Source organism: Puma concolor, chromosome B4 (genome assembly GCF_028749965.1).
Source record: "Puma concolor isolate L17-30 chromosome B4, mPumCon1.1.hap2, whole genome shotgun sequence".
Classification (NCBI taxonomy): Eukaryota; Metazoa; Chordata; class Mammalia; order Carnivora; family Felidae; genus Puma; species Puma concolor.
In genome coordinates, this window is record NC_141673.1 from 68196922 (window position 1) to 68216575 (window position 19654).

Below are 19654 nucleotides of genomic sequence, written 5' to 3' on the forward strand. Positions count from 1 at the left end.
CAGGTGGAGGACCGTCCCTAACCCTGGGCCGGGGCGGGAAGCCCCGAAATGAACTCGGAAGGGATTGTCAGGTCCAACCCTGTCATTTCAGAGATGGGAGACTGAGGTCAGAGAGGGGAAGTGTCTCACATTTCAAGCACGCTGGCTGAGGGGGACACGCCCCCCTACTTCACCCCTGGCAAAAAGTCACTATAGAGTAGTCTCAATCGTTCATCAATTGTGCCTTTTCATTGGAGAGCTTTCTTCTATTGAGAGGGCAGAATCTCCACGCGGCGTTCTTTCTGGAACAGGGCATTTTAGCAGATTTTACCTTCGACAGGAGGGAAAATGTGGCAGCCCCAAGTTCCTGCACTTCTGCTCTTGGACTTGGGGAGCAAGGATGCTGAGAAGCCTCATCTCTCTGGGGAGGGTCCTTGGGAAGACGAGTGTAAGTAAGGGATGCAGGGAGCAGGCTGCTGGGCCCCCAGGAGAGGAAGGGTGGGCCCTCTGGCTCCCTCTAAGGCCTCTTGCCCATCCCTGGCCTGGATGACCGTAAATCGGGAAGCTGTGAGAACCTGGAACATGTAAAACCTGAGCTGCTGACTCAGCAAGAGTTAGAGACCATTTGCACACTATTGCTGGGGTGACTGAGCTCTGTGTGGCTCGAAGTTAACAAGGGCAGCCCCTCTTCCCGACCCACACCTCCTATATCTCTCCTTCCGCTGCCCCCCACGCTTGCCTGAGCACTTACTGTTTTTCAGACCTGTAATGACCACCCTTCTATGTTCCTCATATTAAGCCCCAGGAACTTAAAGATGAAGCGAGGCTGTAGCTCCTTGGAAAGTCAGGCCTGTGGCTTGTAGGTGGGTCGGTGTTTGGAGAGCATCACCCAAAGATAAGCCCATCAGTGCTCCCAATTTGGACAGAGGAACCCCCCCCCCCAAACTAGATCCATCTTGCTGTGCCTGTTTGCATGACCTATTTTTCTGGCTACAAACAGCTAGCATTACCTGTTCTAAACATCTGGAATTACCTGCCTGCTTAGTCACCTTCCCTCTGGCTTCAAACAGCTGCAGGGTCCCACCCCCTCTCCACCTCCTGTCCATCCCTCCCTCCCTTTTTTCTTCCTGGAAGGATCTGGAGGTACCAGATCCACAAGTTCCGATGCCTTTAAAAGGATCAGCCTGGGAAATAAGGCTCATTTGAGAGCTGTGACGTTCACCTTGACTCTAGTGAAAGTCCAACAGCCAGTCCCCTTTTGGCCTCCAACCGGGCACCATGAGGGCCTGCATGCCCTTGATAGTGGCCATGCTCTGCAGCCTGGCCTGGGCTGGTAAGTCGTTATCTGGTGGGGGTGAAAAGCGTCCTGCCTAGAGAAACAGAGAGGTAGGGAACTTGGTAGAAAGTGAGGGTAGTGGGACAAGAGAGGGTCAGCTCTGTTCTACAGCCATGGAGCATCTTAGACCTGTCCCTGTTGGAGTATAGGAGTGATCTCTGGGGTGAAGGGGACTGTGTAAAGGGGGCTGCAGGGCTGATGGACTAATGTCATGACTTGACTCTTGTCACTCATGACTTGTCACTTCTTGACTCTTTGGAAGACCAGCTCCAAACATCTCTTAGTCCAACCTGACTTGTGATCTCACCAAGGTTTTGTCTGCGGACTCACTATGTGATATAAGGCTGGGGCTGGGGCTGGGGCCTGCTGGGTTTGAGTGGCCTCGTTGCCTTTGGTCACTGGCTCCACTGCCTGGGGTTGGGTGATGTTGTCTGGGAGCGGGGGGGGGGGGGGACGGCGACTGGAAAAGCCCCTGACCAGGAGGTGGGCCATGTGCTCTCCCAGCTGTACAAGTGGTCAGAGGAATGAATGGCTCTTTGACCCAGTGTCAGAGGGACCAGAGCACAGAGAAGGGTCCCGCCTGCGGTTACTAAGCGGTGCGGTGCTGGAGGTGGGACCGCAGCTTCCTGCCTGGTAGCTGTGCAAAATGCCGATGCCGATGTGTTAATTGACGGTTAATGGGTGAGTAGGAACGAGTGCCAAGGGAGGGGGCCGAGCTGAGAGGTGTGTGGGGAATTCTCCCCTGCCGGAGGAGAAAGAATCAGAGCTTGATATCCATCCCACCCAACCCAGGTTGTTCCTATATACGGTTGTTGTAAGGATTAAGATAATGTATAAGAAGTACCTTACGCGGAGTGAGATCTCAGTGAACTGGGTTTTAAAGAAAATTTTAATGTTTATTTATTTTAGAGAGAGAGAAAGAGAGAGCAGGGGAGGGGCAGAGAGAGAGGGAGGGAGACACAGAATCCAAAGCAGGCTCCAGGCTCTGAGCTGTCAGCACAGAGCCCGATGCTGGGGCTGGAATTCACGAACCGTGAGATCATGACCTGAGCCGAAGTCGGCGGCTGAACTGGCTGAGCCACCCAGGTGCCTCCAATGAACTGGGGTTTTGGTTATGATTATGCTTATAAATATTCCTGGGCAAAACTCCCTCTTGGAGTCCTTTCCAGTCAGGTTATGTCTAAGGAGACCCCTAGCGGGATGCCCAAGTGGAAAAGGTTTGGAGGAGAAAGCTATTCCCAGGCTCCCTGCACCGGGACGGACCGCCTCTACTCTGGCACCCACAGCAGAACAGCTGGGAGTCAGCTCTGTCTGGGCCCTGGGTGGTGGACAGCCAATAAGGGAGGGCATGAGACCTTTTAGCTTAGCGTGAAGGAGTGGCCGCTGGGTTGGCACATCCCAGTCTCAGGAGAGGAGAGCGGCTTGAGACATTTGGTCCCCGGGCGGACACCCCTGAGGGCAGAGGCAACAGTGGCTTCTGAAGTGCAGGTGGACCCCTGAGTCTGGGATGGTGATCTGATCTGGCCGTGGGGTGGATGGGGAGGTGAGGAGGGGCCAGTGGGCGATGCCTTCTTTCCTAAGGTGGGAGGGAAGAGGCTCTGCTCTTGTCTTTCCTGGTTCCAACATCTCAGAACTGAGATTCAAGAGTGTGAATCACATGAAGGAGTCACTGCCGGCCTCAGGACCTTGGTTGTTTCAAGTGAACTGAGGCAGGAAGCTGGTCCTAGAAATGAACTTCTTGGTTGACTAGGTCTCCAGGGAAACAGCATCTGGGGCTCCCGGACAGGCATGGATGTAGGATGCCCCAATCATCAGAGGGCCTAATATAATAGGGACATTCAGACTTGGGACCAGACTCTCTTGGTGGGCAGCATGGATAGGGAGGGGGCATTCTGAAGTCTTGAAGAGTGCAGAGAAATTTAACATTTCATGGGAGAGGAGGAGAGGGGGATGGAGGGAAAACCTGAGATAGAAAAGGCCAAAACGAAGAAAGGCAGAGGCTCGGAGAGACGAGGCAGAAGGGCAAGGGACAGATGGTTGCTGAAGCAGTGACTGCACCTGACCAGTGGGTGAGGCACACAAAGAGCCTTGTGTGGCCCGGAGGCACAGGGCGGGGATGCTGGAGTGAGGAGTCAGGGTGACTAGTCCACTGAGTGTCCCCAGGACAGCATAGCAAGGCGCCTGTGAGGAAAAGTCCCTCCTACCTCCCCCCCCCCCCAAATCCTCAGGTCATCTGGAAGAAGACCAAGTTTACAGGGAACCCCTGGAAGGGGGTTCTTACTGGGGACAAAGCTCTTGAACAGAGATGAAAAAGTCCCCGCAGCCAGGGCCAGTGGGGGGTGTTCTGAGCTCCCCAGAACAGACTATTCACTTGGGGCCTTCTCAACTGGTGCCAGCTGCTGGAAAGAAGTGAATTCTCTCCTTGGACTCTGCTGATCTGGCCCATTGTAAATGTTGCCCTGATTTGTCTGGATTTTCTCCCTTTGGATTCTGGGTGTACTGCCAGGCTGACCGAGCGGGCAGCTGACCAAGCCTTCCTCCTGGCCTAAAAATTTCTCCTTAAGATCTCTGCATTGGGGCTCCAAGGGAGCATCATTTAGATTCAAGAGGACTTCCCCTGAGCCCCAAGGGACCAGTAGCCTTGGGCCTGGTTGGTTTTTTTTAATTTTTTTTTTAATGTTTATTTATTTTTGAGACAGAGACAGACAGAGCATGAACGGGGGAGGGTCAGAGAGAGAGGGAGACACAGAATCTGAAACAGGCTCCAGGCTTTGAGCCGTCAGCACAGAGCCCGATGAGGGGCTCGAACTCACGGACCGCAAGATCATGACCTGAGCCGAAGTCGGCGGCTCAACCGACTGAGCCACCCAGGCGACCCGGGCCTGGTTGTTTTTAAGGACAGTCCATCGGATCAAAGGCCTGCCTTCCTGGCCACATTGGAGGCCCTGTGTGCAACTTGAGGCTGCCTCAGGATCTGGTTAACCTTGACCTGACACCTCTTTGAGGTAAAGAACACAGGCTCACAGCGATGACGTCACCGTCAGCAACATAAATGCACCGACACCCCAGCCCAAGGGATGGCCCAGCTGAAACGCGGGGAGGGAGTCAGCTAGATTACGTATGTCGACAGGGAAGACTGCTCCAGCCTGTCTGAACACTTGCCACGTTGAAGGTGGGCATGGAATATTGTCACTGTGCATTTATCGAACACACGCGGCCACTACGTGTCACGTGCTGTCTAGTGCTTTACCGGTATCCACCCATTTCATTCTTACAAATATTCTATGAGATGGTCTCCATTGTTATGACCCCTTCACAGATAGGGAAACTGAGGCACAGATGGTCAAATAACTTGCCCAAGATCTTGTAGCTGGAAAGTCAAAGAACCAGAATTCCAGCTCCCTGCCGTTTGGGCACCGGGTCCGGTTTCTCAACCTCCCTGCCATTCCCCCCTCATTAGCACAGGATATACCCGCCTCCCGGACCCCAAACCAGTAACTGAATCCATATCCCTAATATTCACCTCCCACCTCCCACCCACTGCAGGCTTAAATTGAGACACCGTACCTGTGTGCAGTCACAACCGGACCCAAACCCCACATCTAATCTGAGGCAAAACTGGGATAATTTCCCTTCTCCTGATCCTGACACATTCTTCGACTCTGAAGCCGTCTTAAACCCATCCCCCACATTCCTCACCCAAACGTCGAGACAAAATTGTTACTTTTATCAACAAATGTAACTCCAGCCCAAATCCCGGCGGTAGCTCTTCGTCTCAACCTAGCCTAATCCCAACTGTGGCCCAAGTGAGGTTTCCGTTTCCGAGTTCATTCAAATTCCGATGCTAACAGTCACCCTGACTCTGATCTTGACCTCCTCCGTAGCCCACAGCCTGGCCCCCAAGCACAGCCTTCGCTAAATCCAAACCTCAGGAACCTCAAGTGGAAACAGAGACTCTGTAATTACCCTTAAAGCGCAAAGTGGAAGGAAGGGGCCCCCAAGGCCAGCTGTCACCCTGGTGGGGCTTGCGTCTTTAGGAGTGGTAGTGGGTTTGTGCCATTGCTTTCAAGACTTTTTTGTCTCACGCCCTTCGTGACTGAAAATTTGCTTCTGCAAAAGTCATCTGGCCGGAGTAGCGATGTGGCCTGCGGTTCCATCACAGAGCCTATTCCAGAACCCAGATCTCATCCGTACCCTCCTCGTACCCACCCCACCCCCAGCATGAACTAATTCAAACACATTCCAAAGGCTAGCAGAAACGGAAAGCTGGGACCCAGGGGGAAACAGGGTGTGGGGAAGACCCGGACGAAGGGGAGCAAAGAACAAAGCAGCAGAAGACATAAAAGGGGCGAGATGAGAGGAAGGGGGTGGCAGAGGGGAGAGGGCAGGTGGGATCCCTGGGGCGGCAGTGACTCGCCTTCGTCCGCATGACGGGTGAAGGGTGGCCTGTGAGTCACGACCAGCCCATGGACCATTTTCTTTGGTCTGCCTGACTTTTTTCTTTTCTTTTTTTTTTAAATCGGGAAATTTCACCTAAAAATGAAGGCTTCTCTTGAAAAACTGGAGGCTCTGGCAACACCGAGCCTGCGTCCCGACATGGCAGCAAGTGACTGGAGCTGAGAGTGGCTGCCGATTTCAGGCAGAGCATCCCTGCCAAGTTTGTCACGGTCCCCACCTCTTCCTACTGCCCGCCCCACCCCTGCTTCTTTACCTGCTTGTACTAGCGGTCTGGTCTCAATAGGCACTTGAGTTTGTGAGCCTCATCTGTGTTACGAGCCCTGCAATACACAGTGGGTGGTAGGCGGTGAGGACGAGGCTTATGTCATGCTCGGGAGGCTACGCGTGTATCTCTCCCTTGCAGATAGCAATGATCTTCCCTGCTTCCCCGTCTGCAAACCCTACTGCAGGGGGCACCTGGATGAGGAGAATAGGAGCCTCACAGCACTGAGTTTGTGACCTTCACTGTCCACAGGAAAAATGGAGTCATGTGCGTCTCGCTGTAATGAGAAATTTAACCGGGATGCTGCTTGCCAGTGTGACCGCCGGTGTCCCCGGCACGGGGACTGCTGTGAAGACTATGACCAGCTGTGTACCGGTGAGGCTCCTTGAGGAGTGAGGGCTCTGGGAGGCACAGCACGCCAGGCCAAGTCCAGGCGCATGCCCAGCCTGCCTGAAGGGACGCTGGCTTGGGCATCCAGCGGTTCATCGCGGGGTTCAAGACTGATGACAGGGCTCAAAGGGCCCGAATGGGGACACTGAGGCACAGAGCAAGGGTCAGGGATTTGGCCACTATTCGTCCCAGGTATTTTAGGACGTCCCCATTGTAAAACCCCAACGTAAAGGAAAATAGATAGCATTTACCTGGAGTATATGTCTGAACTGTCAGGATTAACAGTCCTATCTGGGAAGTTTAAGTAATTCCCCCAACAGCAAAATGACAGCAAATGTTAATATAGTGTGAATTACGTTACCGATTGTTATTCAACACGTTAAATCGCAGAAGTGTAATAATGGTATCGAACTTCCCGATGCTCAAGCCACCGGGAAGACTGCGCATGTCACAGTACTGTTGTGACTCACTCTACTTGTCCCATAATGAGTGGACCCAGTGGCTGCAACATCTCCAATCTGTCATTCCCTGCCTAGCGATTGAACAGGACACGCACCACCCTCAAAAGCCAATTGTTTCTCTGCTATGCTAACAACATAGTTTTCAAGGAATCGTTTGAAAAAAGAATTTTGAATAATTCCCCTGCTTGGGTGCCTCCAATGTTGTAGAGCACCAGATAAATGGTCTTCTGCTTTGTGACACAAAGCCTTGCTAAGTTCACTGCCAAACCATGTGCCCTGCTTCTCAGTTTGGTAAACGTGATCACTGAAGCCAATGGTAGGTAATGGCCAGCAAGACCACCGCATACGGTTGTGCAGGTTGTGCACTGCACAAGGCCACCTGGCTGAGAAGGCAAGCTGGACCAAAATTGAATCGATACCCTTCTTGCTGAGCCATGTGCCCTGATGAAGAGCTCGGTCTGCCGAGAGGAAGGAGTACCTTTTCCTAATTTTCCCGAAGTAAATTCTGGTATCTGCTGACCTGGCCATGTGTTCACTGAGCTGCTTCCACCCTGAAGGAACCCTTGTTCAATTTACACAAAAACACCACCAGCAGAAGTTCTGCTGATCAGGCCCAGGTAGGGAAACCCAGGTCCGGAGCTCACTGCCAGAATCAGAGCCTGCCCTTTTCCCCTACCTTGTGCCCTATTCAGGAGACACAGGAGAGCCCGTTCACCTTGGACCATCAGGCTGGCATTTCACAGCAGAGACAATACTTGGCTTTGGAGCCAGTCCATCTCCAAGTCTCTGATTTGCAACGCAGAATCCTTTCCCCACAGAAAAAAAAAATATAGACGATGCTCACGCTCCAGACTCTAAATCAGCCCTTGAAAGTCCATTTAGCGTAACATTGGCTGCGTCAAGAACCCTGCGGATTGTCAGCACTTAGAACACGCAGCCTGGCGCAAAGTAAGTGATCAGAAGATATCGATTGGCTGAATCAATCAGCCGACCCACGGTTCTGATGGTAATAACACAACACTTTCCAGAAAGCTCACTAACAGATTCTGAAGTACTTTGTAATAGTGTTGCTTCTTTGGGGCAAATTAGCGCCTGGGAGAGGAGCTCAGAGTCCCCTGGAGTAGCCTTCCTCCTCCTCCCCACCCCGCACTCCGCCCACCCTGCTCTGCCCAGAGCCGGGCTGCAGTCACACAGCCTGCAGGCCAGGGAATAGGGCAGCATTAAGAACGTGCGTTTCTGCACACGCCCTCCCCCCAGACAGTCTCTGTGGCCACTGCCAAGTGTTGTAAAGAAAGAAGGGAAGTTGGTATCTCAGCAAACAGTTCTCCGTCCTGGAGGGCCTGGGTGGAGTTCACCCTTGACTCTGACGGGGAGTTGTTATAGGTAAGGGATGTTCTAAGTGAGTGAGGCCCTTGTCATTTGGAGAATGTCAAGCCTGTCTATCTACCAACTTAGACTAAAGAAAAGTCATATGAAAATCAGAGTTTTCAGCCCAGAAGGCACCACCTCTGCCACCCCTCCCCTTTACACAGATGAGCAAATACAAATAGATCTCCCGCTTCAGCCGATCCCGCCGAATACCTGAATGCTAACGTGGCAAGCAAGAGTTGTCCCCTGCGGAGATTCCTTTCGCTTTTTATACAGTCTGCAGCCATTTTCAGTCTGTCTCCTTCTTCATGTGGGCCTTACCCCCTGCGCCTCAGCCCCTGTTTTGTATTCTCTGCTGCTGCACTGCTTGTCCCTGAGGTTGGGGGATCTGAGAACCGAGATAAAGGGAAGGGACCCCACGGGGGTGGTTGGTGACTTTCTTTCTCTGACCTATAGTGGAAGAGGACCCCAACAAGCCAGAGCCATTCCTGGAGCTGGAGGAAGAGACAGAGGCCCCAGCGAGCCGTAAGTTGGCCTTCCTAAAGCGGGGCCCTCAGGCCAGAGGAGGGGGGACATGAAAGGGTGACAAGGAGGGGTCAGCCATCTCGGTGGCCACAGGCCCAGGCCTAAGCCAGATGGACACCCCCCCCCCCCAACCCAGCACCTGGAGGTGGTGAGAGGGCTGGCCTCTGCAGCCTGGGCTGCAGGCAGGAAGGGAGTCTGAGGCCTACAGAGGGAAGGGGGAAGAGATTTTATTTTTAGAGTGGGAAGATTATAAAAACAACAGGCCAGAAAGTAGAGTTCGGCCTCTCTGAAAGGGCTTCCGGACTGTGAAGGGTGTGCACCAACTTAGCTTGTTTGTTTTCCTTCCCTGGAGATCTGGAATAGGAGTGCACGAGGGCGAGGGCGAGGCTGGGGGGTTGGAGAGGGCGAACTGGCCGTCGGATGGAGGGGCGCCCTCTAGTGGTCCGCCGCGGACACGCGCGCACACGCAGATACACACACAGACACACACACACAGACACACACACACACACACACACACACACACACACACACACACACACCCGCCCTCCCCTGTTTTCTCAGACTTGTACTCGGCGCCCAGCTCCTGCCGGGACCGCTGCCAGGAGGCCTTCGACAGGCACCAACCATGCCACTGTGATGCCCGCTGCCCAGAGTTTGGGAACTGCTGCGAGGATTTCGAGAGCCTGTGTGGCCACGGTCAGTCTCCTGCTCCCTTTAGCACAGCCCCAGAGACGGAGGAACTCTCCAGAGCAGTGGTTGTCCAGGGGGTGGTCCCTGGACCCCGCAGCAGCAGGAACACCTGAGGATTTATTAGAAATGCAAACTCTGGGGCTTCCCCCAGACCCACTTTCAGAAACTCTGGGGGTGGGGCCCCCTGACCTGTTTTAGCAAGCCTTCCAGGGGATTCTGGTGCATGCCCAAGTTTGAGAACCTCCCCAGAGGAGGGGGCGGTGTGGACACTGTGTGGACATTCTGTGGGCAAGGCCACGTGCTGATTTTAAGTATCCTTTGGGCCCCAGACCCCTGCCCTCCAACCACGAGGGTGACCCATGCGGCCTGTCTCCCTGGCTGCCGGCTTCTGGAAGTTGCCCAAGAGAGGGGGCGCGCAGATCACTGCCTCCCCCACCGGGCCTGCCTTGGGCTGAGATACCCCTCCCGAATTCCTTCTAGAGGGCTTCTCCTACAGCAGTGACGCCATAACCAATGAGGAACTGCAGAGCATCTCTGAGAAGATCTACAGGGCAGACACCAACAAAGCCCAGAAGGAAGATGTCATTATTAACAGCCAAAACCGCATCTCGCCCTCGGAGACCAGAGACCAAGTGGACTGCTGCCCAGAGCCGTGAGTTCTCGTCACTCCTCTTCCAGCAAAGTCCCCCCTACCCGCTCCCACCCCGGCTTTGCTTCCTTCCCTGCCCCCGTTCTTCTCTCCTCAAGGCGGGAAGGATCAAAGGTTGAGGAAAAAAAAAAAAGGTCTCCAGAGACAAATAAAGTCGTCTTGAGGGACTGTGGGTGTCCCGTTGGGAGGGTTGCTGTGATTGGGCTGACCTTCCAAGAGCTGAAGGGGAAGAAAAGAGTGACCTCACGTACACCCTTGGAGAATGTCTCGAGTCCCCGCTCTGCTCCCCAACCCAACCCTCCCCTGCCTGCCCTGGCCTGTCTGGCAGTTCCCGTGGGGGTTTTTTTGCTCCATGTTCGGCCTCTCACTGGGCCTCCCTCTGCCTTCCCCAGGCTCTTCACATATGTCAACGAGAAGCTGTTTTCCAAGCCGACCTACGCCGCATTCATCAACCTCCTCAACAACTACCAGCGGGCCACGGGCCGTGGGGAGCACTTCAGTGCCCAGCAGCTGGCCGAGCAGGATGCCTTCCTCAGAGAGGTCATGAAGACCGCGGTCATGAAGGAACTCTATGCCTTCCTCCATCACCAGAGTGAGTGAGCCTCCCCAGGCCCCAGGAGGTGGTGCTGAGGAGGCGGGTGTCTGCAGGAGAGCCTGCCAGCCCTGGTGCTCCATGGTGGGGAGGCAAAAAGAGCAGGTGGGGACCGTGTAGTGGCCAGTGGATGCCTGTGAGGGGTTAGGGAAGGGGCCAGCAAGGAGCCCAGGACAGACCGTGGCCCTGAGGGGCTGAAGAAGGCCTCTGTCTGGCTTGGAGGTCGCCTCTCTTTTTGATCTACCCTTAGCTGCCTCATTTATCCCCGCCACTCACTGCTTCAGTCTCAGGGTCTCTGCAGGATGGGGAGTCACCCCACTCCACCCCACCGCAGCCGCTCCCAGGGGCAGCGCCACTTTCTGGGCACGTAGGGTCCCTGATTCTCCTCCCTCCTTTTTCTGGGGAAACAGCAACAGAAAATCACCAAAAGTTCAGAGAGGGACGTTCTCCCGGGAGGGGTTCTGTTTGGAGCGGCTCCAGGCAGGGACACATTTGAATCAGACCAAAAAAAGGTTTGAGCCGCAGGACTTTTTGGCATGGGGTTGTGTTTGTTAGGGTCGTGCAGATGCCTCTCGTGAACTCCAGGCAGCTGGGCTCTGCCTCGTGGCCAGCTCTGTCCAGGTCTTTCCCCTGCCTCAGAGCCTCTGCGTTCCACCTGCCCACCTTCCCTTAAGAGTGAGTGACACGCATTTTTAGGTAAAGCCGGTGACACACAAGTAATCCCTGTGAAGAGGGCGCGAGCCGGCACCGCCCCCTGGTGCTCCTCTGCAGTAAACACAGGAGAGAGTCTTGGAGGTCAAGGCAGCCCTCCAGCTTGTCAGAGGAGGGAAGCGGAGGCTCACACAGGCTAGGTGACCTGTCTGAGACCATGAGGGACGTTGCGAGTTCTCTGGGACTCAGGGATTCGATACTGGGGCCAGGCTGTTCCACTACTTATCCTGTCCTCACCTCTCTCCCTGTCCAAATCCAGACCGTCCTTCCAGGTCTAGCTCACATCCCACATTGCTGAAGCTGCACCTGCCCCAGCTCACTGCTGGCTTTCAGCACCTCCTCAGAGGTCAAGGGTTTGGGTGGGTGGGGGGGCGGCGGTGGGGTAGCCCCAAATCGCCTTGGGCCGGAGAGACCGTGACACTTGTCGGGCAAATGATCTTCCCTGTTTGAGCCTTATCTGTGAAATGGGGTCTCGGCAGATTAATGCATGTAAAGCACCGAGGGGAAAACCGAGCACCGGGTAAGTGGTAGCCTTTCAGATGGTGAAGCCATTGTCTTATTTCATGTGTATTCTTTCTTGTTTTCCGGCTGTGCTTTAAGTCCTTGAAAGGACAAAAGATGTCTGGTACCTCTTTGGTAGCCTCCAGCACACAATTCTGGGCGGCAGGCAGTCGATATCTGATGGCTCCCTAAATTAGAGCTCCAGCCCCAACTTTTCCCCGCTGCCTCTCTGACGTCTCACGTGGCTCTCATGGCATCCACTCAGAACTTAGTGGGGAGAGAACTCACGCTTCCCACCTCTTCTTCCAGACCTCCTTCCTCGGGTTGCGCCATCCCATCAGTGACACCACAGCTTATCCCAATGCTCAGGCCCAAACCCCGGGAATTATAGTCAGTTCTTCTCTTTACTTCACAGCTCCTCACCTCCAACTGCCCCATCAGTAATGTCCAGCACATCCTCCTTCAGGATCTATCTCCCTGCTTCTCACCCTTCCTCCATGGCTGTCACCGCGGTTTCAGACCTGGACAAGGCGTTAGCCTCAAAACTGGTGTCCCTGCTGGCTTTTTACATATACTGCCAGAGTGAGCCTTTGAAAACAAAGCTATCGCATAATTTCCCTGCTTAAAACCTTTCGGTGGCTCTTTGTCCTCTCAGAAGCTATAAAAGAGTCGAGAGACCAGTTGCCGTAGGTAACGATCACGTGGGCTCACGGGCCATGTTTACCGGTCATTAACTGTGTGATCTTGTGTGAGTTACATAGCCTAGATCTGCCTCGATTTCCTCATTTCTAAATTGGGGATAATTAGTATCAACCTTATGTGAACCGTCAGTGTGCGGACTGAAAGCACTTAAAACATTTCAGGCACATAGAACGCACTCGGTACGTCTAAAATATTTTTGTATGATTACTTTTTGGCTGACACCCAGCTTTCTTGCCATGGCTTGTGTGGGGGGCCGCTGCCTACCTCTCAGACTGCCTCTCCTACCACTCTCCCCTGCAGCCCCCTATGCTCTGGCCACACTGACTTTTTCTTCGCTCTGAACATGAAGCCCAAGTCATCTTAGAGCCTTGTACCTGCTGGTCCCTCTACGTGGAAGAATCTTTCCCCCTGGTTTCACATGGCTGACTCCTTCAGGTCTCTGATTAGTGCTACCTTCTCTGAGAAGCCTTTCTGATCTTCTTTTCTAGAAGAGCCCCCTACACCCACCCCACCTCCAGTCATCATGGGATGCTCTGCTTTATTTTCTTTATGGCACTTTTTAAAAAATTTTTTTTAAATGTTTATTTATTTTTGAGACAGAGAGACAGAGCATGAACGGGGGAGGGTCAGAGAGAGGGAGACACAGAATCCGAAACAGGCTCCAGGCTCTGAGCTGTCAGCACAGAGCCCGACACGGGGCTCAAACTCCCAAACCGTGAGATCATGACCTGAGCCGAAGTCGACTGCTTAACCGACTGAGCCACCCAGGCGCCCCCATGGCACTTATTTTCAATCATATTGTTTAATATTTGTCTCTTCACTGGAACGGAAACCATGAAGGCAAGGATCTTGTCCTTGCCTTTCCCTGCTGGATCCTCAGCCTTTATCTGGCTTGGCACAGAACAGAAGCACTGTGCATAGTTATTGAATACACAACTGAATACATATTTGATGGTTGAGCCCGTGTGTCTCTTGATGTGCTGGAGCAGGCGACCCTTCCCTGCTTCCCAGGACCTGGTCCCACCTTCTCCTCTCCTAAGTCCTCCGTGTTCCTCTCCGCAGACCGCTACAGCTCGGAACAAGAGTTTGTCAGTGACTTGAAGAACATGTGGTTTGGGCTCTATTCAAGAGGCAATGGAGAGGAAGACTCAAGTGGCTTTGAACATGTCTTCTCAGGTGAGATTATTCTGCTTGGAAAGAAAGAGTTGGAGGAATGAAGAGAGCTTCCCGCAGGAGTAGGACGGCATTGGGCACTGATGAATCGGCAGCCAAGCCAGCTAACGGGGAGGGACACGTCTGAGGAGCTGTTTTTGAAGAACGGTCTCTTCTGGAGTATCTGGAGAGGAAAGGAGACCAGATACTGGGGCTCCCCAAGGGCACACATAGGAAGGGAGATGTGTTTGGGGGGTATGACCGTCTACCTCTGGGTGGTCCTCTGCTTTCCAAGAGGGCCATGGGCTTTCTCCTCACTGTCCCACCCCATGAAGCTCCCACCAGGTTTGGCTTACTCCTGGAGAAATGGCTGAGAGGGGTATCCAGATTGATCACCAGGGCCAGCCAGGAGGAGGAACCCTCCCAAGAGCTTGAGCTGAAAGGGTTGGGGGGGAGGCTTTCCTAGGTGAGAGTTAGGGATGTGTGGGATGCTGGGAAGTCAGGGCAAGGGACTGAGCAGGTGTGTATGCTACAAGCCAAAGCCTGAAGAAGGGGGACAGCCTCGGCATGGGAGGGGCCGTAGGGGTTGGAGGGGAGGCCCAGATCACCCACCTTGAACTCTTTATTATAGGTGAAGTCAAAAAAGGCAAAGTCACTGGCTTCCATAACTGGATCCGCTTCTACATGCAAGAGAAGGAGGGCCTGGTTGACTATTACAGTCACATCTATGACGGCCCTGTGAGTACTGAGTGATGACCCCAAGAGCTGAAGAAGCCTTATGAGTAGTCAGACTTCCTGCCCTCACTCTGCACTCCAAATAGCCAGACTTGCCTCTCACCGTGACTCTCATTGGCCACCTAGTGGGGATTGTGAATATGACTTCCTTATCTGCTGGAGGGCACGTCTAGGCAGCTGGGACCCCGAGATCCCCTTCTAAACACTGAAGGCTCCAGACTGCAGAGGGCAGGAGGCAGACAGCGCCATCTCTGGATGCGAGGCTGAGGGGAGGGGAGGATTCTCAGGGCGGGAAAGACCGCTCTCAAAGATGTGCCATTACCCCCTGCCTGAATTTCCTTAGAAGGTGGCCTTGGCTGGAAGTTTCACCCTGGCTAGTCTGAGTTCAACCCCTTACATTTTATAAAAAAGAAATCTTTGCTGCCCTGTGCCAGGAAATAATTTGGGGGCAATACATTGTCCTCCTCCTCCACATGTAATGGCCACAAGAAACAGAGCTCCGGCTGTCAGTCACAGGAATGTTGGCTCTGGCCTCCCTGGGAGATGCACACTGGCAGCTCCAGACGGAGGGTGCCGACACCTTAGCGGGCCAGACTGTCTCCTTGGTCGACGTGAAGAAGCCAGCCTCCCCAGAAAACTCAGACGGGCCATCGCCAAATCTTGGCCGGCTGCTATCGTTTGCCACGTCTCTGTCAGACCCCACTCTGCGGTATTCACCAGGCCCTCTCTGCTCCTCTCCACAGTGGGATTCTTACCCCGACGTGTTAGCCATGCAGTTCAACTGGGACGGCTACTACAAGGAAGTGGGCTCAGCCTTCATCGGCAGCAGCCCTGAGTTTGAGTTTGCGCTCTACTCCCTGTGCTTCATTGCCAGGCCCGGCAAAGCGTAAGTACTGGGCCGGCCAGGCCCGGGGAGCAGGCTGGGGCCACACGTCATCCTCAGCCAGGACCGTCGGGAGAGCTGGGTTCTGTGACTCCGTGGCTCGGACAAATCACCCTTCTGGACCTCGGTTTTCTCACTTGTGAAATGGAGTTGTTAGATAAGACTGGTGGTTGCCAGGGACACCTGAGCGGCTCAGTCGGTTAAGCGTCTGATTTCTGATTTCAGCTCAGGTCATGACCTCACGATTCGTGGGATTGAGCCCCACATTAGGCTCTGCACTGACAGTGAGCAGCCTGTTTAGGATTCTCTCTCTCTCTCTCTCTCTCTCTCTCTCTCTGCCCCTACCTGCTAATGCACATGCGTGCTCTCTCTCAAAATAAATAAATCAACATTAAAAAAAAAAAAGACTGGTGGTTGCCAAACTTTACCTTAGCAGCAGAACCACCATGTGAAATCTTATGCAGAACCTTCCTATATAAAACAGTGAGGGGCGCCTGGGTGGCTCAGTCGATTAAGTGTCTGACTTTGGCTCAGGTCAGGATCTCAAGGCTTGTGGATTAGGGCCCTGTGTCGGGCTCTGTGCTGACAGCTTGGAGCCTGGAGCCTGCTTTGGAGTCGTTGTCTCCCTCTCTGTCTGCCCCTCCTCTGCTCTCTCTCTCTCTCTCTCAAAAATAAACATTAAAAAAAATAAAACAGTGAGAAAATGGAGCTGCCCTGGCACCCTGAGCCTCTCTCTTTGGCCCCCAAGGCTCCTAGTGGGAACCTGACATCCCAGAGAGTATAGCTAGAAACCACGGGGCCCCATGCATTCCAACATTTGAGGATTTGGGGTCCTACTACTTCTAAAACCCTAACAAGACATTTCATTTCTGGGGGGTTCAGCCCTAGAGTCTGAGATTTTAGAATAATACTGTTCTGGAGGAGATGAGGAGCAGTGTTCTTTAAGAAGATAGAAAATAAGGCACAGATTTTGAAGGGCTGCTTGTGCTGGAGGTAGTGGCTGAAATAAAGCTGTGGCAGGTCTCTTAAAGGCTGTTCAAGTCCGGGTGGAGCCCTTCTGCATGGGTCGGGCTTGATCTTCCTAGGCAGGGGATGGGTGTGGAGAGATGTGATGGGCCCCTCTGACTTGGCCGTCTTTCCCCACAGGTGCCAGTTAAGCCTGGGTGGATACCCCTTGGCCATCCAGACCTATACGTGGGACAAGTCCACCTATGGAAATGGCAAGAAATACATCGCCACAGCCTATGTGGTATCTTCCACCCAATAGAGCTTGGAGCCAGACAGGGGCATGAGGACAGTGGGAGCTCTTGCAAGACTCAGGTGCTATCTGCTCTGGGCTGGAGGAGGATGGGGAAGACTGGAGGGGGGATTCCCAAGTCTAAAAATGCCCTTATGGGAAAGAGGGAAAAGAAACAAGTAAGAAAAATGCAGAGAAACTGTCAAATCTTTGTGCTGTAGCATTTTGGAAATAGAGTCCAGACAGAGATGGGAGCCTTCCACAGCCCTTTGCCCTGATGGATACAAGTCCTTGACGTCTCTAGGCCTCATGTTTCCTTTGAATGTAAAGGGAAGGAGTTTTCCCCCTTTCCTTTTTGGGTAGGTTGGTGAGAGGGCAAACCTGACGGTATCGTTACCGTGAAGGTGTTTTCAATTGTTCTTAAGAAGAACAGCAGATAAAAATTTAAGGTCACTGTAACGGCTGTTATCGTACACAGCTTTGCAAACTGAAGTTCAGCCCTATGTCGGGGCCTCAAAGGACTCTGGTCATGGAAATTAAGCAGTGGCCGTTTGGTCTTTTCTAGGGTTATATCCTCTCAGAACAGGGTCTGGGAGAACGCTGATGCCTGATGGAGAGGATAATGGGTTGGCACTGTGAGTGAACCTGGGAGGGAGTGAACTTCTCCGGGCCTGGGTGTTTTTGCAGCCAGCTCAGTGCCTGCATCAAGAAGCATTCTACTTGTTTAGTGCAGGTGCAGAGGTGTATTTTGACCCCACATATTTTGTGAAAGAGTTCCCCAAATGGGAAGAAGACTTTGCATCAGAAGAAAGGAATTTACAGCTTGGTGGCATTAACAGTTATTTTAAGGGCTTATCCAGCAGCCATCGTTTTACTGTGGAATTAAAGACCAGGGAGAATGGGACTCCCTCTTCCAACCTCAGTTACGCATTTCTCCCTGACCTCAGGGAGAACCAGATACTGTCTCACGGAACTAGGTTTGAATGATGGTTTACAGCGTTCGAGTCTCCAATTAAAGTCATTAAGAAAACCTGAAATCTGTCCCTTCTTTGTATGTGACCCCACCCAAGCGTCTGTCTCCCTCCCTGCCTTTTCCCTGGAGCAGGGCTGGGAGCGATGCTGCTGGCTTCAGTGTCTCTTCAGGATGGTGTGGGAATGCGGTATCTCGAAGTCCTTGAGGACTCACCAAGTCTCTCTAGCCAACGGGGGAAGGGAGTTCTTCCTGGTGGATTTGTAACGGGAAGAGTGGAAGGAGTGTACTTATGGCTTCTGGTTCCACATATAAGGAGCCTTGAAGTTACTACTTCATCCTACCAACAAATACAAAGCTGAACAGACTGAAATAGCAACAGCTCTTCTTGGATCTGGAAGAGAGGAGAGGACACAGGCAAACAGATGTCCTTAGGATTGGAAAGTCAGGCAAATAAAGATTGGAATAAGTTTGGAAAGACAGCTTACTGGGGTGGAGACTCTCAGGCAGAAACCATTGCAGAAGGCAGTGACAAGACAGGAAAATCTGAACTGCAACTGATGAATTGCCTGATGGAGAGGCGGTACAGACTACTCTGAGAGTTAAAAACTCCAGGAACCCAGTCACAGGGGGATGCCACAGTATTGTGAGATTTACCTCTTGGAGTTCCGCCAGGTCCCATAGAGTGTATCAGAGAGAAACCCCCTTGGGCTTCTGGCATAGGGAGGAGAGGTGGAATCATTTTGAAATAACTAGAGCACTCTGTCCTTAACAAAGGCTGCCTTTGGGGGAAACTTGTTAGCCACAGGCTAACCTGCTGAAATATTATTAGAGCCTAACTGATCTGGGGAAGGGAAATACCCAAATCAACCCACTTTAGCCATCCTCTCACACACAAAGGGGGAGAAAAAAACCTTCTGAGAAACACTTGTGAAATTCTCAATCCAGAGGCACAGGCTCACTAAAAGACTCAGCCACAATCATTGTAGGACGTTTCCCCTCTCCCCACACCTCAGCACCACGTTACTAAAGGCCTATTTACCAAGCCTGGCAATCAGCAAGGCATACCAAAAGGTGAAGTAACATAATTTGAAGCTATAGGGCAAACATCAGAAACAGACATGGCAGGGATGTTGGAATCATCAGATAAGGAATTTAAAGCAACTGATTAATATGTTAAGGGCTATAATAAATAAAGTAGACAGCATGCAAGAACTGATGGGCAAAATGTAAGCAGAGAAATGGAAAGCCTAAGAAAGAACCAAAAAGAAATTCTAGAGATGAAAACACTGTAACGGAAATGAAGAATACCTTTGATGGGCTTATTAGCAGACTGGACACATTTGAGGAGAGAATGAGGAGAGAATCTCTGAGCTTGAGGATAGCTCAAAAGAATCCCCAAAACCAAAATGCAAGAGAACAAAGGCTGAAAAACATCCAAGACAAATATCCAAGGTCTGTAGGACAACTACAAAAGGTGTAACATACACATAATGAGAATACCAGAAGGAGAAGAAAGGGAGAAAGGAACAAAAGAAATATTTGAAACAATAATGACTGAGAATTTCCCCCAATTAATGACAGACATCACCAGAGATCCAGAAATTTCAGAAAACACCAAGCAGAATAAATGTCAAAAAAACCCCAACTCTACTTTGACATATCATATTCAAATTATAGAAAATCAAACATAAAGAAAAATTGTGAAAGAAGCCGGGGGTGGGGGGAATCTTACCTACAGAGGAACAAAGATAAGAATTACATCTGATTTCCCCTCAGAAACCATGCAATCCAGAAGAGAATGATGTGAAATATTTAAAATGTTGACAGGAAAAAACCCACCAGCCTAGAATTCTGGACCCTGAAAAATTATTCTTCAAAATGGAAGGAGAGATAAAGACTGTCTTTTTTTTTTTTTTTTTTGAAGACTTTATTTTTAAGTAACATCTGTACCCAATGTAGGGCTCGAACTTACAACCCTGAGATCAGAGTCACATGCTCTTCTGACTGAGCCAGACAGGTGCCTCAAAGACTTTCTTAATTAAACAAA

The 19654-nt window shown here is 52.1% G+C and overlaps 1 protein-coding gene and 1 long non-coding RNA gene across 3 annotated transcripts in view; one reads left to right on the forward strand and one right to left on the reverse strand.

The window, feature by feature from the left end:
• The window catches only part of LOC147579200 (uncharacterized), a 40663-nt gene that overhangs the window by 11131 nt on the left and 9878 nt on the right, over positions 1 to 19654 (reverse strand). The window lies entirely within an intron of this gene.
• Positions 1121 to 17671, forward strand: ENDOU (endonuclease, poly(U) specific). Its single transcript, XM_025930595.2, has 10 exons — positions 1121 to 1312; positions 6288 to 6410; positions 8711 to 8779; positions 9344 to 9478; positions 9953 to 10124; positions 10514 to 10713; positions 13690 to 13803; positions 14411 to 14517; positions 15258 to 15400; positions 16544 to 17671. The coding sequence occupies exons 1-10, from the start codon at positions 1258 to 1260 to the stop codon at positions 16662 to 16664; spliced, it is 1239 nt and encodes a 412-aa protein (XP_025786380.2). The 5' UTR covers positions 1121 to 1257; the 3' UTR covers positions 16665 to 17671.